The sequence below is a fragment of the Panthera onca genome, chromosome B3 (assembly GCF_046562875.1).
Source record: "Panthera onca isolate mPanOnc1 chromosome B3, mPanOnc1 haplotype 2, whole genome shotgun sequence".
NCBI classification, from domain to species: Eukaryota; Metazoa; Chordata; class Mammalia; order Carnivora; family Felidae; genus Panthera; species Panthera onca.
Genome location: NC_138344.1, coordinates 51,872,924 through 51,900,716, shown reverse-complemented (window position 1 = coordinate 51,900,716; position 27,793 = coordinate 51,872,924). Strand labels below are relative to the sequence as shown.

Here is a 27,793-nt window from a genome sequence, read left to right as displayed (position 1 = left end):
TAACTGAATGAATCACACCCCCAGGTACCCCTATAGTTTTATCCTCTGACCCAGTTATTTCACTCTTAGAAAACATAATTCTGATCCATCATTTACTTCCAAGAAACTGAATTTTATTCCACTAACAAATGACATCTCTAGAATAATGGCCACACCTGGGGCCCACAGATAAGACCATACCATGTTTTCTGATGTCAGCCTGGTAACTTCATGACGGATACTTTCATTGATGTCAGTCTCTTCTCTAAATAATTTCTGCAGGTGGTTGATTTCTTGACTTAGATGCACCACTTTGAAGTTCAAAGCTTCAATCTCCTTTTCATAGCAATCCTTCTGGGACTGGAAATGGCTTTCCAAAACACTGCCAGAGGACGGATCAACAAATTAACCACTGGTTTTTATTCTGCCATGTTGTTGATTATGAGTGTGTACATGTGCAGCAGTTATGAAAATTCACAATTAGAGCCATGCTAAGTACATATGGAACTGTGTACACAGGATTATAAAATCCTTCTAGTTAGTTAGGAAGCATTATGTGCATTAACATGCAGTTAATAATAAGAAATTATAGACACCATTAAAATTGCATGTTAATAGTTTAAGAATATGTTCTGTATGATGCAACAATAATAAATATACATTCATTATGCATTTGTCCAGCCTCATAGAATGTACAACACCGACAGTGAACCCTGAAGTAGACTACTGATTTTTGGTGATAATGACAGATCAGTTTAACAGACATACCACTCTGGTGGGGGATTCTAATGCTGATTACATGGGGGCAGGGGAAGGGAAATCCCAGGGAAATCTCTGTACTTTCTGCTAAATTTTGCTGTGGACCTAAAGTTGTCCTAAAAATAAAGGTTGTATGTAAAAAATTACAGCAAACTTCTTAAATTTAAACACAATTATATCTCTATAACAACCCTGGCTAACTTATTTGTTATAATCTGTTTTTACTGTACAGGTTATGGGTTTTATTACTTGAAAGTTTATCCTTTAAAAAGATTGTTTTCCATTATTCAACTCATTATTTAATTCTCAAAGTATTTCGGGTGATTACTAGATCATCCTACTGTAAGGAATTTCCTTGTGTGTCAAATCTGTGGAATATAAACTTTTGACTTTCCTATAGCTGTCATCTCTGAAAATAAAAAAAGAACTCTGAGGGGGAATTTCTCACTGTGTTGCTTTCTTCAGTCCTTCATAAGCAAACCAAAGTTCTCCATCCTCATTTAAATGTTCCAAATCTTCCAAAGAGAGCCTGGAAAATAAGGAAGGGTAAGAAAATCTATCATCTCTCTCATGTGTGACATGTTCCTAAATATTTGGTAATGCAAAAATGATTACCTGCTTCTTACATCTTCAATGTCATAGCTTTCAAGAAGTTGTTTGGTGATCTCGGACATCTTTTCTGAGAGGAAGAGGAAGAGCTGATATAAATTACAATTTTGAATGTGGTTCCAATTCTCTAGATGTCACACAGAGTCTCCAGCTAACCATACCATCAACTAACTTACTGGCCATTCAACCAAACAACTAACCAACCATTCAACTACGAAGGCAACCAACTATTCAACATACCACATATCCAACCAATCAGCAAACCAACCAGACTTGTGGGCTCAGTGACTCATATTTTTCTTACCTCTCATTTCCCGTTTTTGTGATTGCACGTGTTTCTCCACATCTATCTTCTGTGTCTGAAGTAGCTCTATCTCCTTTTCAAATTCAGAGATTGTCTGTATCACAGCAGTGACCGTACCAGATGAAGAAAAAAACAGCTATTATGGTTTATGTCAGACAAAGAGAATACTCTTACTGTGTTGTGTATCTACCCAAGACATCCTTAACCAGTTAAAATCTTGTTAAATCATCACTACCTACACAGTATGGTCTTGAAGCATGTTTAACTGCTCAAAATATTGTTACCTATTCCCAGATGTAGTTGGTTGTAGCAACAGAATTAGTTTCTTTACCACATAAAGGGAAGAAATAGCTCCTTACTACAGGGGTGGGCTGCTGTGGGGAGGAAGAAGACCCAAGAGAAGTAAAACCTAAGAGGCTAAATTCCTTTTCACTGGATGGTGAACTCTAGGATGCAGGGATGTGGACAAGCCACTACCCTCATAATTGTGGGTTTGGGCTCCTGCCAGGTTTTAATGTGACACATGGCAGAGCCAGGGGTACCCAAGAGGTTAGGAGTTGGCTGTGGGGGTATGATGAGGGTCCACTGAGAAGCAGCACACGTTGTGGGGAAGAGGCTGTATTTTGCCTTTATAACCTTGTGAGGTCAGCCTGAGAAAGAATCATACGTGTGTGTTTTGTAGCTAGGGGAGACATGCAGAGGGAAATAACCCCTCCTTGATATTTTCTCAGTCTAAGTGTTTAAGGGCTAGAGTTCCAGTTTCTTCAGAGGGTGAGAAGGAGGATCCAACTGACATTTACTGATCACTTTACATACACAACCTAATCCTTACAACAGGCCCATGTGGTGATACAGTAATAGTTTGTAGACAGAAAGCTGAGGCTCCATAAGGTGAAATGGCACACTCAGGGTCACATGGCAAGCTGATGGGGCCCCAGGACCATCCAATCCCAAAGACCTTCTTTTGGTAACACTTCAATAAATGTTACAAGTCATATATGATCATAATGTTATTCATTTTCTGTGAAAATCAGACTGGTCTCCTTAATATATCACATCGAGAGTTTGGAACACAGTTTTAGCTACCAAAGCGGAAGTGTGTGACAAATAGTGATGCCTCACTCCAAGAGCAGCCATAGGACTTCCCAAGATGCAGACTAACCAGATGACACGACTCCCACAGATTGACATGTCTTATGTGAGCTCCATTCTTACGGAGCAGTCAGAGAGATACATGATTCTCTCTGATCCCACAGTCCAAACTCCTCCTTTTAAACAATAGGAAACTGGGGTCCAGAGAATACAGACAGTTTCTGCCAGGAAGTCAAGAGATGACCCAGATGTGATTCCTAAAGCTCTTCAAAACCATGCATGGCTATTCCGTGACAGTTACAGAGAATATTTGCATAATCTTAACAATATTCTACAAACATGCATTTCACTTATTTCATGGAAGCTTAAAAGCTTTCTAAACTTACACTGAAATGTTTTGCATTGAAGAACACAGAGACATGCAGTTTTGTGTTTTCTGGTAGGGAAGGAATTCAGTTATGCCTTGACTGTGCAAACATGGATCATTGCTTTTGTGGATTTTCTGATAACAATTTAAAATATATGATGCTGATAATAAGGTAGTTTAATATAGGTATTTATAGAAATACAACAATGGGATGGGTTGTATAATAAGGGTTCACATCAACTTTTAATGTAATTTGAACATATTCTCTAGGTCAACATATTTGAATAGCTTCATATAATTACAAAATAGTTAGAAAGCTGAGTTTTAAAATCGGAAAACCAATTATTGGTAAGCTAAAGGCAGCTTGGGGGTTCATCCTTGGAAGAACTGAAGGGATCAGGGTCCTTTTGACTTTGGTCTTTATACAGATGCTCTTGGATGTCTGATCCTGTGGGAGTCTGAAACTGCTCCCTCTGTGCAGGTGAGATAACTTAGCCCAAGAGCTCATCTGGCAGCGAGAAGCCCCTTCTACCTTTGCCTGCTTGCTCAGTTGGGCCACCTCTCCCTTTAAGGCATCGGAGGTGACACGTTCTTCCTCCAGTTGGTGCTGCAGGTGCATTTTCTCATCCTTGAGAGCTTGAATGTCTTTTTTCAAAGAGCAGATCTGCTTCTCATAGTCTTGTGTTTTCCGTTCGAAACTTTTTTCAAGAAGTCTAGGTGCCAAAGAAAAAAATAATTAACTCAGAATTTCTCTAAATTTCTTTAACCTGAATTAGAACAATACATCATTTTGAAAATAGTAAGAGGAGACTTGGAAAGGAGACAAGTTAATTAGGATCTACTGTGACAGTTCCAATAGACAATGGCCTTATTTTTACTGGTTTCCTGTCCCCTTAGGTTAGGGAAGTTTCTTACACCTTCTGATCTGATAAATGTGGCTCTACTATGGTCACACGCAAGAAACACAGGGTAGGGAGGCTGAACTCAAAGACTCAGTGGTGGCTGGGATACTGTATTTCTGAATCCATCCTAGTTCTGTGTGGTTCCCTGTGGTCTCTTGGAGGGGTCTCTTCCCTTAGCAGAGACCTTGGCACATTCTGCCAAGTACTAGCCCCTGCCAAGTTCCAAGGATCCTAGAACAGTTTGGCTAGTTCCTAAATAAGTTAATACAGCCATTTAACATGTCAAAGGGGACCAGCCACTCAAACGTTCTAAAATAAACTACAGCAAATCCAGGTACGCCAAAGTCCCTGGAAACTCAATTCCTTGTGAGATGGTTGCTCAATTAAATATGGAACAATTGACCTAGACAATAAATAACCAAAGAGAGATGTGACCTAGCCCAGCCTGACACAGCCCGGGGCTGGGGAGGGGGTGCAGTCAGAATTGAAGCAGTCCTAGGGCTCCAGGAGTTTATTAAATCACCATTCTACTTGCTAGGCTGTCATCTCAGTCCATTTTATGACTTGCTTTCATAGCCCAAAGGGAAAATCCCAAGGAAGAGAGTCACATTCCCAATAGGGTTTTGTTTCATTCACTTTTAGAGATACTAACAAACTTCTTAACCTTGTTTTTACATTTTTCAAAAATCCACAGAGCTCCTAAGAGGCCAGTAGAGTACCTTGAAAAGAAGAAAACTGCAACCAAGAATCTATGTTGAAAGAATCTCAGACTTGTACCTAAGCTGGTTGGGAGTGCCCCCCCCCCCCCCAAGACTGCTGGCATCTGTACGCTCCTTGAGGATTGTGTCAGGGGCCAAAATGTCCCGTCAGCTGATCAGGGGCCAGATCAAGCTACAGGTGAGTGCTTATGATGACTACAATAAGTTTAAAGTCACCTGGACCTGGCCTGCCTCTCCAAACCCCTTCTTGAAATGATTGCTCCCAAGCAACCCCGGTGCACCATGAGATGCCAAGAACCAAGCTCCTCTTTTAAAGTTAAGAGTTCATTGGAAAATAAAAATTTCAAGGTGAAGAGCCAAATATCCCTATTTTAAAACTCATATAGGATCACGAAACACTTTGTCTATCTGTTAACTCTTGGAGCTCCTTGGTGACATTCCCTCCCCTAACGTTGTGGCATCAATCCTTCTCCTTACGCAGACCCAGGCTCTTCTGCCAACTAAATGCACAGGAAGTTATATATATATATATCCTATCACCCCAGGCAGCCTGAGCCTTGTAGCCCTGAAGAGAAAGATGCCAGGAATATTTTGTTTCTCCCCAGCACCCTGCCACACATCCCTACTTTGAACTCTAAAACCTTTGAGTTGACTCTAAGAGAAGGGAGCACAGACTGCAGTCTTTAGAAATGAACAAAGGGTTTGGTATTGAGATAGGGAAGGTGGGACTGGTACCGTACAAGGTCATGGGGACCTGCCTTAACTGTTGTGAGGTGGGTTCCATCCCTTATCGTCTGGGACAAGAGTCAAGTTAACAGACACAACAGACAGGGGAGGGAGGAAGGTTGGTTTCCTGGGCAATAATTTTACTTCTTGGACTTGATGGAAGTTGAAAGGGGTGGCAGTCTCTGAACTCCTGTCTTAGCAATGATGGGAAAGCGAGAACTTCACGGTGGTCCACTGCCCACAGCTGCAGACCCTGTGCAGTGTCTGAAAGGAGCACACTGTGGGATGTGGCTCTCACACGTCTGACTCTCTCACTTCCTAAAAGATTCACCGCCCCCCATCCTGTATCTGTGACCTGCTAGCTGCAAGCCAAGAAGCAAAGTATAAAACAGTAGAGAGAGAGAAGGAGGCAGTAACTTTAAGGCAAACTAGGTTTCATACATTCTTTGTCGCTCCTCTTTTTGCACATCATCAAAGAGCTGCTTGGTGAGGTTGTCCATTTTTTCTGTGAAAAGAGAATGCTCTTTGAAATATATCTGCAAACCAACGCTTCCATTGTTTCATGTCATGTTTAAGAAAGTGAGAATGTGAGAACAGTCATGGGATATTTATGACTAGTAGGACTTGAGATGAGAGGGTAACTGTCACTTTTATAATTTATAAATCAGAAATACAGACAAGGGCAGGGGATAATCATTCTGACAAACTGGTCCTGTTGGAATGTGTGAATAGTTTCATTTATAGCCCTTTTTTTGGTCTGAGGATCATTTGATTTGAAAAGGCATATTGGCTTTGAGACAATATACATTATGAAAACTACATGGAAACCCTTTTGGGTTTCTTCCTTTGGGAAGAAAATGGTCAATTTAGAAGCCAGCGGCACCTCTGCTCCAGTTGTGACAACCAAAACTGTCAGACAGGGCCATATGTCCCCTGATGGGGAGAGGGGAACCATAGTGGTTCTCTTGGCTCAGAACCACTCATTCATGACAACCAAGAGAATAATGAAGCATCTGTCTTTATCTGGGGAAGAGGAAGTATAACAAATCTCCTGTTGCATTCAGTACAAGAGTCTCTAACAACAAAGCATAGGTTGAGGGGATACTGGAAAGCCAGGCTATCATCACTGGGGTTCTGGATATTCTGCAGCTGTGACAGCCCTGTATTCCCAGCATATCTGCACCAAACAGGTGCCCTTCAAAACGGGAGGAGTCCATTAAGCCTGATATCTCTATTTGTATATAGCTGACACCTCATCCTTGACTTCCACCCCATTTCTGAATTCTGCCCCAGAGGGGAGCCCAGGGATGAGGTGATGATAACTACCCTGAATTACTGGTTTAAAAAAAAAAAGCCAATAGTTTAATAGTTTGTTAAATGAGGTATCAAATGTCCCTGAATCAAAATAACTGCTACAGAATGTCACGAGTCAGCCAGAAAATACTAGAAAAATGCTTAAGCTTTAATTTAGAAGCCAGCATATTTGATATAATTTTAATTTTCAGCTCACTCACAGAATTGGTTTCAGTTCTGGTGCTTACATCTTAGGCCATTTGCAAGGGGGTGAAAGAGCTGCCCAAACGTGATTTTGTCCCCGGGAGCAAGGGGCTGATATCCACACTGGAATCTCAAAAAGGGGAAACATTCGATAACAACCCTTAGTAATAAATAGGTCACAGGGTAATCGAAGGCTGGTGCTTTTCACAAAACATTGTTTGCCATGTTTAGGGACACTCAGAGCATAAGCGGTTTATAAACACTGGGACTGAAAGTTTTCAAACACTTTTTAGAAGGATATATAAAATTATGGACCCAAACAGGCCAATGCTATCAACTATGTAACTTTCAGGATGCATTTGTGGGAATTTAAATTTTCTTGTGGGAAAATCCACCTAACGTCAGAAGAAAGAGCAAATATACCCAGGAGCAGTGTACTGTGATAAAGGAGGTGGAGGTGGACAAGCTCTTCCCTAATTCAGGTCGAGGTTTCCTCAGAGAACTCTGACCTCGTGTGTTCGTCAACGCCCACATCATCAGTCCTCAGAGGCAGGGTGGAGGATGTGCAGTACCTGTAGCAGGAGGTCACTCCCATCCTGGGCGTCATCTGAACAGCCCTTCCTGCTCTGCTGGCCAGGACTCAGGATGTTTCTTTCCTCCTCCTGACATCTGTCTCTCCCAGGCCTGAACCCCCAGGGCACCTGTGCTCCTCCGGCCTGGTGTATCCACGGCCTGCTGGGCCTGAGGTATGTGCTGGACCCCCAGGCCTGAACTCCCACTCCCCTGCTGCCCTGTCAGAGCTCACAGAAACAATCCTCTTAAATGGGTATGGTCATTTAAACCATCTGGTCAGGAGCCCCCAGGCTCCTGTTCCTATCGGGATTTAGCAAGGGCTTGCAGTCAGAGTTTGAGTTAGAAAGCTATGGATGGACAGAGCTAAGCTGCTCCACATCCCTGAATGAAAGTGATACCGCTGGTATCTGACAGCCTGGGGGTGATATGGCTCAAGTGCTTATTAGCAGGGCCCTTCACTCAGAGCCGGGGCAGTAAGCAGAGGAGGGGGTGCCACTGAGACCAAGTCATTTGGACAGATTTGAAATTTGACTACAGATCCTCGGCCAGCAACACTGCTCCGGCATCACCTCGACTGTGCATCTGGATCACCACAAAGGTTTTTAAAAATATAGATAGATGCCTGAACTACCCTGGCCACCACCACTCACAGACACACCCATGCACACACACAGACACCGCCCCCCCCACCCGCCCCCCCATCTTCTGATGGAAAAGCTCCAGGCTTATGGCCCAGCCATCTGTATTTTGCAAATGGCCCAGACGGTTCTGAGACAGGGATTATCGTGCTGTCTGACAAAAGATGGAAATAAAACAGATGCCTCTGTAGGGTAAAGTTACCACAACTTAAATATAGTTATTCCCTGTGAGGCAAAAAATACCCTCATTTCCCTGGGTACACATTGCAGATTCCTGGTTCTGCCTAAAACTCCGTTCATACCCAGTAGTTATTTCCCTAATGACTAGACAGGTGAGCACATGAATGTTTGCATCGAGCCGCCTTGGGCTTTACCTTTCAACTCTTCAGTCTTCTCTCGAAGCTGCAGCTCTGTTTGCTCTTTTTGTATTTCCAGTTCTGAATTATGCTTCTGAAGCTTTGCTAATTTCTAGCGAAGAGAAGAAAAAAAGCTTTTTTGAAAACCTCACTTCCAGTTTTGTCACCACAGCCTTTCTTGGTGAAAAGCTGTATTTTTATTTATTTATCCATCCATCTATCCAGCTCAGCTCCTATCCATAAAGAACAGCCAGCACCAGCCCAATGCAAGATGCTGTCTGTACTCCACTCACGTGCAAGAGCTCCATGTGACTTCAGGCACTGGCTCTCAACCTGACACAGCAATGGCTGAAATCAAGGAAAAAGACCCAAATCCAAGGTTTCCTCAAAGTCAAGAAAGCACCTCCATCCTTGTCTTGAATCTTCTCGATAGCCAAGGTATTTATGTATTTAATATGATAGAAATAATTTATATATAAAGTGAATCCACACTTTGAGAGTGTTATTACGCAGTAAGAATGTGTGATCATGACAGGAACTCTATTATTTTAGCTTCTCCTGGTAAAATATCTGCTGGGCTGACAGCTGGGGCCACTGGGTACTGAAGGTTGGTGACCGGCAGCGTGGGCAATGGCATCAGCTGGGCGCCGGACCACGGGGAAGGTGCCCTGGGGCTCCAGGCTGCCACAAACCTGGATGCTGTAGAACTTGAGAAAGTATGAGAATGGAGGGTAATAAATACTACCTCTTTAGAAAACAGTAGCTCACACTTGTGCAGGGCTCTATGGTAGGCACTTGGCTAAATTATTTCATCTGGAAATTGTATCATTTCAACAACTCTGGCAGTCCCTTGTTATTCCCATTTTACATATGAGGGAACTAAAGTTCAGAGAGGGTGTAAGGGACTTGCCCAAGGATGCTCAGCCAGACGGCAGCGAAGACAAGATTTGAACCTGGGACGTCTGACTTCTAGCTACTGCTCGTTTTATTACACTGCAGACATGAAAACCTGCTCCAAGCTTTTCATTGCTATTTTGGGGAAGGCACATGCCAGGGCACATACCAGATGGGAAAGCAACAGGGACCGACATCATCCTGGAAGAGAGGGAAGCATCTAGCCAGGGCTCCTTCTCTTTAAAGGGGCTTTCATCACTTCATAATAGTTGAAAAAAAGAGGAAACTTTATGTTTTGCTTCTTGAAGTAGGAGCCTCCTCCTCTTCCCCCAGACTCTAGGACTCTGATCTCCCTTCTCCTAAAAGCTAGGCATCCTTTGGTAGTGGAAGCCAACAGCAAATCTGATCTGTTCTGCAGAAATCTGTTTTGTTGGAAAATGCTGCGCTGTGACCTTTTGCACGGAAGACTCGCATATATTTCCATAATCGCATCCGGCACAGACCTCTTCCATGGCAGCCTTGTACTTCCTCCCCTTCTCCTCATAATTGTGCCTGTGGGTAGCTGCCCTGTCCAGTTCTGATTCCAGTTTCTGAATCTTCTCCATGTCACCGGCTCGAAGAGCAGCCAGGCTGGTCACTTTCTCCACCAGCCCATGGTTCTCTTTGTTCTAGAGGAAAAAAAACAGGAGATGTTTAGGGATTTATCCAAAATGAAGAAGCTGTTCCATTCATTTCTCACAATCTCTGATGTGGCATCTAAATCCATGACATGTATCACCATGATGGCATGTGTGACCATCTTCATCCCAGTGAAAACAGCAAGGCCAATCTTCTCAGGTAAACTTCCTGAGCTGATGGTGCATTTAGTGTGGGACCAGCCCATTCCTGGAGCTCCAAGACAACCCCAATGCTGTAGGATGAATCGTGTCCCCTGCTGCCCGCTCGCCCCACAACTGTTCACACATTGCAGCCTGATACTCAGCACTTCAGAACGTGACTATATTTAGAGATAGGGTCTTTAAAGACAAAATTAAGGTAAAATGAGGTCATATGGGTGGGCCTGACTCTAGCATGACTGGTGTCCTTTTAAGAAGAGATTAGGACACAGACACACAGAGGGAAGCCGGTGTGAAGACAAAGGGAGAAGGCTGCTATCTGCAAGCCAAGGAGAGACAACTCAGCAGAAACCAACTATACCAATACCCTGACCTTGGACTTCTAACCTCTGTGATGGCAGTCCTAGCAAACGAATACACCTAGAACAGAGTCCAGGCAGCATGGAGACTTGCAGGGGCCCTGCTCCTAGCTGTCACAGCAGCGTTTTGCTGTTCTGCACGACCCATGTAACATGCAGGCCTGTCACCCCACAGCACAACGATGAAAGCTGCATCAAAACCTCAAGCTGTTTACACATTCATCCCTTCATAAGGACCCCTATAGCATCTTTCATGGCTAAGTTTCAAGTTTACCTTAGGAGAATCTCGGGATTATTTGAGACAGGCAGACCAAGGGGTGAGTTTTATAGATCTGGACACTGCATATTCCACAGTCCTTCTCCACTGGCTAAGAACATGAGGACTTTATTTCCTACCAGTGAGAATGGTATGAGGAATCTCCCCAAAAGAGGCAGGGCTGCAGTTAGACCATATAGACCTTTGAGCAAATTAGAAAGTGCCAACTCCCGTGAGCCAACACAGCCCTGAGGGAGCATGGCTTGGCATGCAGACAGCATCTTTGTGCAGATTAAAAAAAGGCACCCTTGCCTCGAGGCAGCACAGCTTTGTACCAGGACACATGGGTTGGCAAAATCAAAGTAAGGCTGGATTTCAGATGCACTTGCACTGTTGGGCAGCGGCCCTTGTGCAGTGTACAACCTATACAACCACATGTAGCAGCCCTTTACAGTGTACTTCTGTTTTCTAGAGCAGGTGGTCCACATAAACTATTTGAACCTCCTAACACCGGCATAAATCTTAACAGCATTAGCTGAGGAATTGGCCCAGGATAAAATAAATTTGTTAGAAAAAGTACGTATGAAAGATACATTTACAAACACCTACCTGATCCTCTAACTTTTTCTGCAAACGTTGGACCCTGTAAGTAAGCTGAATGTTGAGCACAAATCGTCGGATACTCTGGAATCTGCGCCTGGCCAGCCACGCCCGTGCATATTTCTGAAGGATCACAGCCTTGTGCTCCTCCAGCATCTTTGAAACAAGATATTAGGAAACATAAATTAGCTCTCCAGTGTTTCTCTTACAACTCCTCCAATGTTGAGTGATGCAACTACCAAAATATTTTCACAATGCAAAAGACAAATTTCCTGTAATCAACCCACAGAATCCTATTATACCTAGACCACTGAAACAATAGCCAAACCCCACCTATAGCAGACATGTGTGAACAGACACTCATATACCAGAACTCCCTGCTCTCTATGAAGGTCTTCACGCAGAAAAAGAGATCTCACTATGATTGGTGAAAAATAACCTGAGCCCTGGGAAATTCATGCCCTAAGAAAGCACGGGGTCTCAGCTGCACCTTCCGATACTTCCTCCTCGCCAAGAGTCCTCGGGTGTAGGCCTGGATGGTGATGGTGGCCATGCGAATCAGCTGGTACAGACTGCGGACAAGATATCCACGACAGTACTTCTGAATGATTATGGCTGCCCATGCTTCTTTTAAGGCTGTTGCGGTAACAGCTTTCCTTGGTTAAAAAGAATGCAGAGTATATCTGTTATCCACAGAGCACTGACTTCTACTGTAGAGCAACATGCTTGCATAGCATTTAAAAAAATATCTATTTTGAGAGAGAGCGAGGGAGTAAGCAGGGGGAGGGGCAGAGAGAGAGGGAGAGACAGAATCCTAAGCAGGCTCTGCACTATGCACACAGCCCGATGTGGGGATTGAACTCACGAACCACCAGCTCATGATCTGAGCCGAAATGAACAAATACTTAATCCACTGAGCTACCCATGTGCTCCAGCAGTTTGGTTTTTGTTTTTTTTTTACTGAAGAATATTCAAATGTCTTGCAAATCTACCCATTAAACTCTACAACTCATTTACTCTAACACCCACTGGAAATCAGTCTCATCACGTCTCCTTTTCACCCTGATCTGAGTGTGGACCTGCTCTAGGCCAGAGGAACGACGTGGCAACTGTCACATTCTTCACATGCAGGTGGATCCATCCGTCATCACTCACATATGTGGAAACAAAACCGGGCTTTCGCACTGCTTAACCATCCTTGTGGGAAATCATGCTAGAGGCTCTAGATCAGGGCAAATTATAGCCTGGGGACCAACTCTGCAGCCTTCCACCTGTTGCTATTGCCAAGTGTTATGGCAATGCAACCACACCTATTATTTGTATATCATTCATGGCTAATAACGGCAGACTTGAATAGTTGAGAGAAACTGCAAGGCCCCTAAAGCCTGAAGTAGTTGTGGCTTTAACAGAAAAAGTTTGTCAACTCCTGTCTAAAGGACTAGAAGTGAAGAACAAAGTTCTTACCTTCATAGTTTACAACCTCATGTAGCAGACAGACTTACAAATGGCCAAGTGGGACAAGAGGAAACATAAAATAACTACTAAAATATCTGTAAAAGAGATTGTACAGAACTATCATTCTGCTTGTGAGTCTGCCCTTGATGGAGAGGTGGGATTTCTGTAGACAGTGAAGGTTGGAAAAGGCATTTCAGGCTAAGGATCAGTGAACACATGGAGGCCTAGCCATGCTGAAATATTCAGAAAAAGAGAATCTCTCTGAAATTGCTAGAAAATAAGATACATGAAGAAAATTAGCCAGTGAGGTTAGAAAAATAGAAACCATTTGTTATTTAAGCTTATTTATTTATTTTGAGAGAGAGAATGAGCAGGAGAGGGGCAGAGAGTGAGAGAGAGACAGAGAACCCCAAGCAGGCTCCTCGCTGTCAGGACAGAGCCTGACGTGGGGCTTGAACCCACAACTGTGAGATCATGACCTGACCGAAATCAAGAGTTGGACGCTTAACCAACTGAGCCACTGAGGCATCCCGTTATTTAAAAGTATATTTACTGAATACCTACTCTGGTATGCGAAAGTATGACCCTGGTTCTCCCAGAGCTTCCATTCTTATGAATTTATTTGGCCATGGGGGGCCTTGAACACTCATGTCAGAGACTGAGTGTAGGAAATAGGGGTCACAGGAGGCATTAAAGGCAAGAGGAGGACAGTGGCTCCATCAGGCCCTGCTTCAGGAAGACACGCAGCAGGTAGAGGCTGTGTTGTAGGACCATAAAGCAAGTGGTGGTGAAGGTCAAATCTAGGGCCAGGGTGTGGGAATGGAATGATAGGACAGAAACAAGAAGTAAGCAGGGGTAGAGCTGTCAGGCTTTGGTGATTCCTAAACAGAAAGGGAGCGTGAGTTGGGGAAGAAGAGAACCCTGGGCTTTCCTGCACTGGAGACTGCTTCTATTGACTGACCCAGGGCAGGGGAGGGAAAGCCTGGCTGTGTATGTAAGATGGTCACCTGAGGTGGGATGGTGAGTCTAGTTTGGAGTGTGCCGAGGCCGTGGTGCTGAGGCCGTGGTGTGCCAATCACGTAAACAGGCCCAGATGCTGCTGGAGGTCAGGCCTCAAGCTCAGGAAGAGGTGAGGTTCAGTGACACGGTCTGACTCTTAAATACTTGCCTTCTCAACTATCCTCACAGCGTGCCAAGGAAGGAGGCAGCACAGACACAGGCAAGCACACACTGTTGTCTGGGAAGAATGCCATCTCACAGGCCAGCCCGGCACAGCCTCGTGGGAGCACTCAGTGAGGGCTGGGATTGGTGGACCTGCCCTCCACTCAGCCATCCCTTGGGACAGGGCTCTGTGTTTGCTGGCAGAGCCTTGCCATGGATCCCCTAAGGCACGGCCTGCCCCCTCCCCATCTGCAGGGAGGCTGGTCAGTGGTTACTCATGGCATTTACTTAGGGACTTCCCTAGGGCCCTGTCTTAGGCATTTTCAATTCCCACAGAAAAAGGGCCCAGTCCCTCTTCCTGGTCTCACTGGGGATTCTGATTCGCTTCAGCAAAACCCTGATTGAAGCTTCCTCTCTTCAGGGTCCTAGTTGTCACCGCTGCCATGGGAACAGTAGGCATAGTCAGGACTACCTGCCCTAAGGTAGGTAGACTCACGGCTGGCCCCAGGAGGACACCCACACACATCTGCACCCCCCAGGAGAAAGGTCATTTGTCCTTGACAGGTCCCTCCCCCAGCGATGAGCAGTTAGGAGAGTGGGCCACACAATTCCACACCACTTCCTTGGCTCCGGCCATACCTCAGTTTGCTGACCCGGCCATACCTCACGGTTTGCTGACCCCGGAAGTACTGCTGGATTGTCAGGACAGCTTGTCTTTCTCGGAGAAACTTTTTTCTCTGGAGCCAGCCACGGATGTGCTTTTGTATCACAACACAACTCTGCCTGAGCTTATCCAATCGGAGTTTCTCTAAATAAGCCACTTGTCCTGCTCTGAAGAAAATTTTGGTTTTACCAAACTGGTACTGATTAGAATCCTGGAAGAGAAAAATGATAGAATCACAAATAAATCCTTCAGAGTTTATAGTATTTGGAAAAGATGTTTAAGAGATTCGAAGGTGCCAAAATATTGTTATTTTTGACACACCTGTTCCTTGACATAAAGCAGAAAGATTCTTTTTGTTAAAAAAATTTTTAACGTATATTTATTTTTGAGAGAGAGAGAGAAAGAGAGAGAGAGAGAGTGAGGTGGGGGGAGGGGCAGAGAGAGGAGACACAGAATCCGAAGCAGGTTCCAGGCTCTGAGCTGTCAGCACAGAGCCCAACATGGGGCTCGAACTTGTGAACTGTGAGATCATGACCTGAGCCAAAGTTGGATGCTCAACTGACTTAGCCACCCAGGTGCCCCAAGGTAGAAAACTTCTGATTATGGCCTAGAAATTTATACTGTGACTTGTTTAAAGCCACTGGGGGAAGAAATGGACTTGAGGTTCAGGGGTCCAGGTCTGTCTGTGGGGTAGGAGGGCTGTGTGCATGCTTGGTGATTCTTAGGCCATTGGGGAGCTTTGGCTTCTCATATGTGGTTTCTACAATAGAGCAGAGCCTGGAAAGGTCTGGTTTCTGTCTTTATTTTGGTTTGTCTTCACCACCTCCTTACCTGGCCATGGTAACTCTGTCCCCACTTCTTTTCTATCAAACTCACTGCCAGAGCAATGACCTAAGTACACATGGAGTGCCATGTTTGGGAACCTCCTGGTGTAGTGGCAGGCTCAGTTGACTGTGTAATATAAGCCAGGCCCATCGAAGTTCCTTAAATTGTGGGAGGTCAGAGTATGATAGGAGGACTCTGGGGGAGGTCAGGGTTCAAGCCTGGGTCTGTAATGGTGACTCCTACTCTCAGGAGACGATGCCCCTGTGAGTGTGTCTGCTCTGATCTCCTTAGCACTCAAATGCTTGGGCATATTTTCTTTCATCTTTGGCATTCATGACAACACAGTCATGGGACAGGTGGGTAGTGAAACACATTTGGGAGATGGGCATCTGGGTAAGAGCCCCATGATTCCAGGAGCTGAGCAAGACTGACCTGGATGAGCCTGTGTAAAACCACCTTGCACACCTCCTTTTTATCACTGAACGAAAGCTCCTGCTTGGTCATGAGCACACCATAGCGACTGTAGAACTCAATGTATGTCCACCTGCAAAGTCAAAGAGGAGCTGAGGAGGTGTGGCTGTGAGGAAACATGGCATGTCTGTGGATCCCACTGCTGCTGGGGTGGCAGTGGGGGTAGATGGGAGTCTGTTCTGAACTTTGACCTTTGACCTCACCCTGAACACAGCGGACCAGGAGTGGTTTTTTTTTTTTTTGCCAATACTCTACTCTGATGATTATGCTCTCCTCCCTCTCCATCTCCTCCTCTCAGGAGCAGTGGGGAGGCAGGAGGTGATGTTCACTAGCAGTGAAAACAGGTGATGGGATGATGGTGGCCCCTGACCGGCACATGGCCGCCAGGGGCCCCCTCTGGCCTTCCCAGGGAAGAGTGGGAATATCTTGGGGCATCTTATGCAAGTACCTGACAAAAAACATGGCAGCCTCTCCCTCGGTTCTCAGCAGACCTGAAGGTCAGCATTTTCCCCCCAAAACAAGGAGAGACAACCCACCTGGAAGGGTAGCTCTGCGCACTAATGCGAATTGTTTCTAAAACGCCGCAGGCTCGCAGCTGCTGAACAATCCTTTTAGAGTCGAATCTTAAAGAAGAAGATTTAAATATGTGTTAAGCTGTCATGATGGACAAATATGCCCATGAGCAGTGCAGCAAACCTGCCTGGACTGTGAGCCCTGAGGAGCGGGGTCTGCCTCTGTGATCCCCACGCAGGGCACCCAGCAGCTACTTAATGGACACCTACCAGAGGACAAATGAAAACAGCAACTCTGTGAGAGTTCAGGAAGCTGTGCTGAGGTCACAGAGAAAGGAGTGCTGGATTATGATGGTGGAAATGGAAAAGGTCTTGTGGGGGAAGTGGCCTTTGGTTCAGCTTCGAATGACAACCAGCGTGGAAGAAATATTTCCACTCACCGCATTCAAATGCCCATTTGCTGTTTGAATTCCCTTTACAGGGTACCCTCTGGCTGAGGTCGGACCCTTTGGTGGCCCACGGACACATATACCACCTCCATGGACAGTGCATGACCCTCAGACACATCTTAGGTCTAGTCAGTTAAAAGAGACCATACAAAGTCCACTCCTAGGTCTGGGGTTTTCCTGGGGGCCCCCAGAGAACAAGTCTAATATCTCATGCCATATTTGAGGAAGAAACCTCTGTTCCTCTACAGAATTTCTTTCAAAAAACAAATTCTTTTCTTTCTTATTGAGGTATAACTGACATGCAGCATTCTAGTAGTGTCAGGTGCACAGCATAATGACTAGGCATTTGTAATATATTGCGAAACAATCAAAAGAAGTCTAGATCACATTCATCATGGCACATAGTTACGGCAGTTTTTTTTTTTCTTGTGACAAGGACTCTTAAGATCTATTCTCTTAGCAACTTTCAAACATGCAGCACAATATTATTAACTGTAGTCACCATGCCATATACAAATTCTTCTTATAATCAAGGAGACGTTCTGGCTTTCTCTGCTGCATCAACTTCAGTTGTAGACTATTCTTTCAAATCTATCCCCTTTGCTTCACCCTGGAGACAAGGTGGTTTAGCCATAAGAGAGAGCTTGTGCTAGTTAACAGTATATGTAAAGGATGGGACTGCTCTGAATCATTAAAAAAACAGCAACAGGCTCTCTGCTCCTCCTCATTCAAAAGACAGCAGCATCTTCTGCTGAACTTCCAGCTGTGTCCCTGAGACACGATGGTGAAGGTTGGAGTAAATGGATTTGGCAGTATTGGACACCTGGTCACCAGGGCTGCTTTTAACCCTGGCAAAGTGGATATGGTTGTTATCAATGACCTCTTCACTGACCTCAACTACATGGTGTACATGTTCCAGTATGATTCCACCCAAAGCAAATTTCACGGCACAGTCAAGGCTGAGAATGGGAAAGTTGTCATCAATGGAAAGCCCATCTCCATCTTGTAGCAGCAAGATTCCACCAAAATCAAATGGGGCAATGCTGGTGCTGAGTATGTTGTGGAGTCCATTGGGGTCTTCATTACCATGGAGAGGACTGGGGCTCACGTGAAGGGTGGGGCCAAGAGGGTCATCATCTCTGCCCCTCCTGCTGATGCCCATGTTTGTGATGGGCATGAACCACGAAAAGTATGACAACTCCCTCAAGATTGTCAGCAATGCCTCCTGCACCACCAACTGCTTGGCCCCTCTGGCCAAGGTTATCCATGACAACTTTGGCATCATGGAGGGACTCATGACCACAGTCCATGACACCCAGAAGATGGTGGATGTCCCCTTCGGGAAGCTGTGGCATGATCGCCGAGAGGCTGCCCAGAATATCATTTCTGCTTCTACTGGTGCTGCCAAAGCTGTGGGCAAGGTCATCCCTGAGCTGAGTGGGCAGCTCACTGGCACAGCCTTCCATGCTCCAACTCCATTGTGTCCGTTGTGGATATGACCTGCCGCCTGGAGAAAGGTGCCAAATATGCTGACACCAAAAAGGTGGTGAAACAGGCATCAGAGGGCCCCCTCAAGGGCATCCTGGACTTCATTGACGACCAGGTTGTCTCTGCAACTTTAAGTTACACCCATTCGTTCACCTTTGATGCTGGGGTTGACATTGTTCTCAATGACCACTTTGTCAAGCTCATTTTCTGATATGACAATGAATTTGGCTATAGCAATTGGGTGGAAGACGTTATGGTGCACATCACTTCCAAGGAGTAAGAGCCCTCTGGATCACCAGCCCCAGAAAATGCAGGAAGAAGAGAAAGACTTCAGCTGGTGGGGAGTCCTTGCCTCAACTCATCCCCAAACACACTGAGAATCTCCCAACCTACACAGTTTCCATTCCACAGCCCCCAGAGGAAGGGAGGGGCTTGGGAAGCCCTACCTTATCATGTCCCATCACTAAAGTATACTGTACTTAGCCAAAAAACAAAACAAAACAAAAAACCAGAAACAGTAAAGTTCAAGAGAATTATAAGCAAATTCTCCAACATTGTGGCAGAAATGGCCTCAGTGTTTTCCCTCTCCTGCATAAAAGCACTTACTCGAAGGGTAATTTTTCATCATTTGGCTTGATGCATCGGACATAGTGGGGTGTGGTTGCATTGAGGGTTTCCATGAGCAAGTACAGAGAGCTGCGGAACTAGGAAACAAGGTCAGAGAACAAATATGCTGAAATTTGATACTCATATCAAGGAAAACAAAAGGGCCAACCTTAGTAAATTAAGAAGAAGAGTTAGCTTCATGCATTAACATCTATTATGAAAGGTTTTAATCTGTGACTGTGAGTATTAGCATGTCCTATGTTCTGGACAGAATTCTGCTCTAACCAATTCTCCCAAATAGCAAGAACTTAGTAAATCACGTTATTGGGCACGTGGTTTTCTCAGGCCTGTGCGGCCTTGGAGGCTGAGGGATGATGCCAATGAGCTGTGACTTTTCTTTGCATTTACGTATATACTAGATGTGAACCAGGTCAGTGCCTATGTCCAGGCCTGGAATGTGGGCCCCACCACTGCCTGGCTCCCTGTGGGGCCTGGCCCCATCCTCAGGTACTTTCTGTGTACCTTGCTCCCCACTGTGGTCCGGAACTGCTTGTTGTTTGGCTTGATGACTGGCTTTGCAGATTTGACTGTGATCGCTGAACCGAAAGGGGAAGGAGGAACTGGATTTTCTTGAAAAAAGCTGGCACAGAGATGAAACTGGAAGGAACAGAGGGGATTTCAATGTCCAAAGGTGTTCACTCATAGTCAGCAGGTGATACAAACCTCATAAATGGTCATAAGAACCCCATGTAAAATGAGGTTAGCGGTCTCCACCAATCTCTACAGCCTAATCTGAATCCCACAAGAGGACACTCCTCCCCCTGGATGATGCATAACTTCTTTCCAGGAATCTAAGCAGACAGGCAATCCGTGCAAATGTCTATATGTCATATTTATATTCCATATATATATTAGATATATATTAAATGTCTGTATGGACATTTACACAGTGGAGACATTTACTAGCCCTACCTCTGTGCCTTGGCTCATGCTGTTTCAACACCTGGACTCTCCTCCCTCCTACCTCATGTTCTCATCCCTGTAAATCCAAACTCTACCCACTACTCAAGGTTCTATTAAAATATTTTCTAGCTCTACCCCATTCACTCGCTTCGATTAAGCTTAAAACAAAGGTAAAAAGAAAATTGTGCCCTGACTCAAATTAATTTCAATTTCTTCTACATAAAAAAAATCTTTCACTTATGAGTGTCTTCTAAGATATTCATTACTTTCTATCATGCATCAATGACTTCTTTAAATGTCTTATCTTCTTAGAGCAAAACTCATGTTTTTTTCTTTTAAATCTAACACTGACAATCTCCTTTGGGGGAGAATCACTGCCTAATATATCCTTGTATGCTCCAGCTGCAAAACCCGTGGATCTGTACTTCCCACGCCTCTGAGAGGTTTCGTGCTCAGCAGAGAGACCCATCTGTGCTTTGATGTGATCTGCATTCACCTTCCAGACCGGACCCCAGGGTATGCTTGGGGATGAGTAAGCAATTGGTGAATTAAATGAACTAATTTTGTACACAAGATGCAGGCCATTTCCATATTGAATTCTCTATCATAAATCGGTTTTAATAACTGAAGTTGTCATGCCTGCGACTTCTATATGATTGTTAGTAGAAGTGCTCATGCTTATGTGGGAAACTGTCAAAATACTTGAATATGAACAAAGGCTTAGGGATCTTTCAAAATAAGAAAAATAAATACGATCTAAACTGTTCACAAAATGAAGGCTTGTGTATGGAATATTCTTATTGTCAACTATTAATAAGGAAATGTTCAAAGGGGAAAAGGAAAACCCAGAAGTCATTCCTTTGGTGACCCTACTCCTCACATAGAACTGTGGATTCGAGGAGCCTGCACATCTGAGCCAGCACTCCCTTCCCAGGTCACCCTCTCTCTGTCTTGCCCTGGTTTCTTTCATGTGCTTAGCACTACGTGCCATTGCTACTTATGTGGTTAGGGTATGTCATTCCCTCTAGAATAGTGAGCTTCATGAGGGCATGCATCCTGGCTGCCTTGCTCACTGCTATAACCAGAATCTAGGGCCAGTGCTTGGCACATGGTAGGTGCTATATACATATTTGTGAAAGAATGAATAAAATGTAAACTGTGGTCTTTTAACTGGTTATAGTAGCTATCCTTCCTCTCTGGCATCTGCATATTTGATTTCTGATATTGCACCTAGTGGAGATTTGTCTGCAAGCTGTCAGAAGCTTGGTACATGTTTTAGTCCCAATTCCAAAATAGTTATTTTTTCTAAGCATGAGCTACAGTTTGCCACTGCAAGACAGTACACATAACCACACACTTCTTACTCTTTCCTGATACACATATAGATCCATTTCAAGTTATATAATGAATAACATTAATTACAATCGTAGGACCTTACAAACCTTGCTTGCTCTCAAGATTTCAACCAGCATATCATATACGGTATCTCTGTTCTTCTCAAGAAAACCTTCACATTTATATTCTACCTGTGCAGAGAAAGGATTTAATTATTGCCAAAGAAGCAAAAGCAGACAGCATCTAAGACCAAGGAGTTTTTCTCTTTTTCTAAGAATGAATAATGAAGGCACTAAAGAAGCAATCTTCTAAAAACAGATTCTGTTTCTGTTTATCACAGGAACTCTATCATATAAAACTTCGGAAGCTGGGAATATGTCACTTGCTGGAAAGAGCCAGGCTCTCCCACTGCCTTGATTTCTAACTTGTCACTGATCACTCTGTATTCTCCTGCCAGTTCCCTCTAGCCACAGGTGACCAGTCATTCCCTGCAATGTCTGAAGTTAATACACACACAGGTCTAAGAAGACCAGGCTTAAGGTTCACTCTGCCTTAGGAGGAAAAAAAAGCCATCAGGAGGAAAAAAGCTCAGTGTTGTCCTTTGGGTTCAAACCAAAATACTATCCTAAATCAGCATTAATATGGTAGAAAGTAAGATTTGTCTGACCACTAAACTTTCAAAGGCCACCAAAGCCCTTGGGGTCAGGTTAGAGTGAGTAAATGTTCACATTGCCTGAATTTGGCTTACAAAAAGTCTCCACATGGCCCTTCCTTATCCATAAGGCTTCCTGAATCTCTCAAACAATAACATATCCAGGGTGGGTGCTTAAAAATTCAAACTCCAATAGTTTATGCCTCTAGTTTACATAGTTTATAATGTAATATCTACTTGTCATAAATTTTCATAAATTAGAAAATATGTTTAAAAATCAATATATGGAAATCTGTGGGATTTCTATACACCAAAATGAAGCAGCAGAAACAGAAATCAAGGAATTGATCCCATTTACAATTGCACCAAAACCCATAAAATACCTAGGAATAAACCTAACCAAGAGGTAAAACATCTATATGCTGAAAACTATAGAAAGCACATGAAAGAAACTGAAGAAGACAAAAAAAAAATGGAAAAACATTCCATGCTCATGGATTGGAATAACAAGTATCGTTAAAATGTCAATACTACCCAAAGCAGTCTACATATTCAATGCAATCCCTATCAAAATAACACCAGCATTCTTCACAGAACAAACAATCCTAAAATTTGTATGGAACCAGAAAAGACATTGAATAGCCAAAGCTGGAGGCATCATAATTCTTGACTTCAAGCTGTATTACAAAGCTGTAATCATCAAGACAGTATGGTACTGGCACAAAAACAGGCACATGGATCAGTGGAACAGAGTAGAGAACCCAGAAATGGACCCACAAATATACGGCCAACTAATCTTTGACAAAGCAGGAAGGAATATCCAATGGAAAAAAGACAGTCTCTTCAGCAAATGGTGCTGGGAAAACTGGACAGCGACATGTAGAAGAATGAACATGGACCACTTTCTTACACCACACACAAAAATAATCTCAAAATGGATGAAAGACCTAAATATAAGACAGGAAACCATCAAAATCCTCAAGGAGAAAGCAGGCAACAACCTCTTTGACCTCAGACACAGCAACTTCTTACTAGACATGTCTCCCAAGGCAAGGGAAACAAAAGCAAAAATGAATTACTGGGACCTCATCAAGATAAAAAGCTTCTGCACGGCGAAGGAAGCAATCAACAAAACTAAAAGGCAACCAGTGGAATGGGAGAAGACATTTTCAAATGACATATCGGATAAAGGGTTAGTATTCAAAATCTATAAAGAACTTATCAAACTCAACATCCAAAGAACAAATAATCTAGTGAAGAAACGGGCAAAAGACATGAATAGACACTTTTCCAAAGAAGACATCCAGATGGCTAGCAGACATATGAAAAGACGTTCAACATCACTCATCATCAGGGAAATACAAATCAAAACCACAATGAGATACCCCCTTACACCTGTCAGAGTGACTAAAATTAACAATTCAGGAAACAATAGATATAGAGAAAGGGGAACCCTTTTGCACTGCTGGTGGGAATGCAAACTGGTATAGCTAGTCTTGAAAACAGTATGGAGGTTCCTCAAAAAATTAAAAACAGAAGTACCTTACAACCCAGCAACTGCACTACTAGGTATTTATCCAAAGGATATAAAAATGCTGATTGAAAGGGGGCACATGCACCCCAATGTTTATAGCAGTGTTAATGACAATAGTGAAAGTATGGAAAGAGCCTAAATGACCATCGATAGATGAATGTCTAAAGATGTGGTATGTATGTATGTGTGTGTGTGTGTGTGTGTGTGTGTATATATATATATATATATATATATATATAAACACTATAATATTACTCAGTGATCAAAAAGAATGAAATCTTAACCATTTGCAACAACATGGATGGAACTAGAGTGTATTATGCTAAGTGAAATATGTCAGCGAAAGATAAATATCATGTGACTTCACTCATATGTGGAATTTAAGAAATATGCTGTAAGTGGGATGTTGAAATCCCCTACTATTATGGTATTATTATCAATGAGTTTCTTTATGTTTGTGATCAACTGGTTTATATATTTAGGTTCATCATGTTGGGGGCATAAATGTTTATAATTGTTACATCTTCTTGGTGGATAGACCCCTTAATTATGACCCCTCAGAGAATCCCCCTTAAAATTTCTTGCAGGCCAGGTTTAGTGGTCACAGACTCCTTTAGTTTTAGTTTGCCTGGGAAACTCTTTATCTCTCCTTCTATTTTGAATGACAGCCTTGCTGGATATATAATTCTTGGCTGCATATTTTTCTGATTCAGCACACTGAATATATCCTGCCACTTCTTTCTGGCCTGCCAAGTTTTTGTGGATAGGTCTGCTGTGAACCTCATCTGTCTTCCCTTATAGGTTAAGGACTTTTTTCCCTTGCTGCTTTCATAATTCTTTCCTTGTCTGTGTATTTTGTGAATTTGACTATATTATGCCTTGTTAATGGTTGGTTTTTGTTGAATTTAGTGGGAGCTCTTTGTGATTCCTGGGTTTTGATGTCTGTGTCTTTCTCCAGGTTAGGAAAGTTTTCCGCTATGATTTGCTCACATAAACCTTCTACCCCTTTTTTCTCTCTCTTCATCTTCTGGGACTCCTATGATTCAGATGTTTTTCTTTTTTAATGAGTCACTGAGTTCTCTAATTTTTTTTTAATCTTTTTATTTTTGAGAGAGACAGAGTGTGAGCTGGGGAGGGGCAGAGAGAGAGGGAAACACAGAATCTGAAGTGGACTCCAGGTTCTGAGCTGTCAGCACAGAGCCCAACGCGAGGCTTGAACTCGTGAACTGCAAGATCATGACCTGAGCTGAAGTCAGACGCTTAACTGAGCCACTCAGGCAACCCCCTAGCTGTAATTTCTTCCTGCTCTTTCTTTTGGGGTGAATGGCTTCGTTTTGTCACTTTGGCAGATGAAAAAGAGTTAATAAAATAAAAAATTAAAATTAAAAAAATTAAAAACAACACAAAAAATCAAATAAAGGAATCTAGATCCTAGGTGTATTTGGGTCTGGTTGTTGAAAGAAGTTGGATAGAATAGAGAAAAAAGGGAAAGAAAAAGAAGAGAAAAAAAGGATGAAAGTAATAAAATGTTTAAAAAATTTTAAAAAGTCCCAATAAAACAGAATAAAATGAAATGAAGAAAATAAAATAGAATTTAAAATTTTACAAAAAAATAAAAAATATAGTAAAAAAGTTTTTAAATATTTTTTTAAAAAACAGAAAATAAATTTTTTCTCTTTCTGTATCCAAGAATAAGAAAAGAAAGAAAAAAACTCAAATAGATGGACCAGCAAACATAATGAAATTACATCCAGTTTCCTCTAAAAGTCAAACTCTGAAGCATTTTATAGTGTGTACACTAAACAGGCAGAGAGACTTGTGGTCATCCTCTAGGGCTTGGTTGATGCAGTTGGATGGAGCTTGATGTAACAGCTCCGTTCTCTACTAGGTGGCACTGCTTAGTTTACCGGGGTGGATCGGTGTGGCACAGAGCACTTGTATGCAGATGCATGAGAGAGGTGAAAATGGCATCACCCAGCTTCCCAGTCTCTGGCACCAGAACTCTGAGCTCTCACTGACCAGCAATCAAGCACCCCTCCTTTGTCTCTGGCTTCTGTCCACTCCCCACTTCTACACTGTCTGTGTCCAAGCTGTCAGCCTGCCAGATGGCACTTCCCTCCTGAATTATATCTCAATGGGGCTGTGTTACCAAACCCCTCACTTCTAAGAGCCCTGTGGCTTCGACTTGCTCCAACCCTCTGGGGAAGGGTCTTGCTGGGCAATGACCAGGTGCTGACTTGCCCCCCAGGAATGTTCATGCAGTCATGCTGTTGCACAGTTTCAGAGATTGTGGCCAGGTGTCTGCCTGCCCCAGAAAATGTTCATGGGATAGCACAGCAGCTGAGGTTCAGAGATTATGGCAAAACACAACACACAACCAATGCCAGGTTTCACCTCACTCTGGTGTCTTTGTTCCAATACCAGCAAACATGGCTGTTCTCTGGGGTCTGCTGGGACCTTTGCCTGTGGGGACACTACAGCCTCTACCAAATGCCCTCCTAGCAGGGGAACAGCTTCTCCCTGTGTGGTCCACGGAGCCCTTGGACCTCCCTGTCTGCTTCTGGGGATTCGCCCTTCCCATCAGAGCACCACCACATATTGACTCTGCTCTACCTTGTTTCCAGAGTACAAACGGTATTGAAACGCTCTCCTTTCCCTTTCTCCCTTTCTGGTTCAGTCACTTGTGGGTGTTTCCACTCTTTTTCTTTCTCTCCAGCTACTTTCGGGGGAGTGCTTTTCCTGGACTCTCCCCCATTTTCTCAGTCCTCTCTCTGCAAAAACGGCTCTCTACCCTCCATGGCTTCTCTCTTCCCATCTGAACTCTCCGTGCTGTGTACCTGCCAAGTTCTGTGGCTCAAGTTATACAGATTGTTGGGTTAATCCTCACATCAATTTTCTAGGTGTACAGAATGGTTTGGTGCTGATCTAGCAGCATTTCAGTGACGAGAGAAGCCAAGAGCTTCCATGCTGCTCTGCCATCTTGGCCCCTCTCCCACTATATCAATTTTGTCTTTTTATTAAGGTAACATTTGTTTCATAAAAAATAGATCTATAAAGAAGAAAATAAAGACCACCCAGAAAACACATCTTCAGCCAACCTATGTTACCACTGTAATAAATATAACTGAATAACAAAGGAAAACCTCAAAAAAATATATAGCTTTCATTATAGAAAACAATTACGCTGCCTTGATTTTGACAACTTCATAGAGGAAATAAACTGATAAGAGACTAATGAATTCACAGTAAATCCAAAATCAGAAATGAGGTCCACTAGCACCACATTCATGTTTAAGGCAGTACCGTTGAAACTCATATTTTGCGATAAAAACAAAGATCGTTAAACACACACGCATGTATTCTTCATCACAGCTATATGCCGTGTGACTTGAATCTGATCAGAAAAGTTTCTGGCCTGCCTGCTGCCACCAGGGAACAGCTCCAGCACAGACAGCATTGCTCCAGACTTTCATTGTACCTTATCAGCAAAGTGCTGGATGATAAAGGATGTATTTGACATTCTGGGCTTTTCAAACAAAGCGTTCTTGTTGACAAAATTATTGTATAGCTTTTGAAGCCAGTTTTCATCAGTTCCATGTGGTAACTGCAAGACAAAAGCAAACCAAATAGTAAGTAAGACAACTGGAGACGAAAGGTTAAGAAGCACAAAAAAGCACTAATTCTGACAAATCAAGTGAGCTGGAACCCCAGAGTGAGATGCTTAGATCTGCAGCTGATCTTTATTATTTTTATTATTTTTAATGTTTATTTATTTATTTTGGGGAGAGAGACAGACTGTGTGTGTGTGTGTGTGTGTGTGTGTGTGTGTGTGTGTGTGTGTAGGGATGGGCAAAGAGAGAGAGGAAGATACAGAATCCAAAGCTGGTTCCAGGCTCCGAGCTGTCAGCACAGAGCCCGATGCGGGGCTCAAACTCACCAACTGTGAGACCATGACCTGAGTCAAAATCAGATACTTAACCGACTGAGCCACCCAGGTGTCCCTCCTTTTAATTTTTTTATTTTTTAAAATTATTTTATTGATTATTTATTTATTTTTTATTTTATTTATTTTTTAAATGCTTATTTATTTACTTTGAGTGAGAGAGAAAGAGAGGGAAGGAGAACATGAGTGGGGGAGGGGAAGAGAGAGGAGAGAGAGAATCCCAAGCAGGCCCCACACTGTCAGCAGAGCCAGATGTGGGGCACGATGCC

General features: G+C 43.4%; 1 protein-coding gene and 1 pseudogene across 1 annotated transcript in view; one reads left to right on the top strand and one right to left on the bottom strand.

Moving 5' to 3' along the window:
- MYO5C (myosin VC) overlaps window positions 1-27,793 on the bottom strand; it is a 102,817-nt gene that overhangs the window by 33,436 nt on the left and 41,588 nt on the right. The window contains exons 13-29 of the mRNA XM_060618503.3: window positions 27,060-27,185; window positions 21,503-21,586; window positions 19,620-19,754; window positions 19,098-19,195; window positions 16,579-16,665; window positions 16,004-16,115; window positions 14,746-14,957; window positions 11,957-12,122; window positions 11,476-11,622; window positions 9,919-10,083; window positions 8,540-8,633; window positions 5,899-5,962; window positions 3,643-3,823; window positions 1,652-1,745; window positions 1,354-1,417; window positions 1,187-1,267; window positions 181-361 (exon numbers count right to left, since the gene is read on the bottom strand). Of these exons, the coding sequence (XP_060474486.3) occupies window positions 181-361; window positions 1,187-1,267; window positions 1,354-1,417; window positions 1,652-1,745; window positions 3,643-3,823; window positions 5,899-5,962; window positions 8,540-8,633; window positions 9,919-10,083; window positions 11,476-11,622; window positions 11,957-12,122; window positions 14,746-14,957; window positions 16,004-16,115; window positions 16,579-16,665; window positions 19,098-19,195; window positions 19,620-19,754; window positions 21,503-21,586; window positions 27,060-27,185 (2,091 nt within the window). The remainder of the gene's footprint in view (window positions 1-180; window positions 362-1,186; window positions 1,268-1,353; window positions 1,418-1,651; window positions 1,746-3,642; window positions 3,824-5,898; window positions 5,963-8,539; window positions 8,634-9,918; window positions 10,084-11,475; window positions 11,623-11,956; window positions 12,123-14,745; window positions 14,958-16,003; window positions 16,116-16,578; window positions 16,666-19,097; window positions 19,196-19,619; window positions 19,755-21,502; window positions 21,587-27,059; window positions 27,186-27,793) is intronic.
- On the top strand, window positions 16,686-19,074 carry LOC132669104 (glyceraldehyde-3-phosphate dehydrogenase pseudogene; annotated as a pseudogene).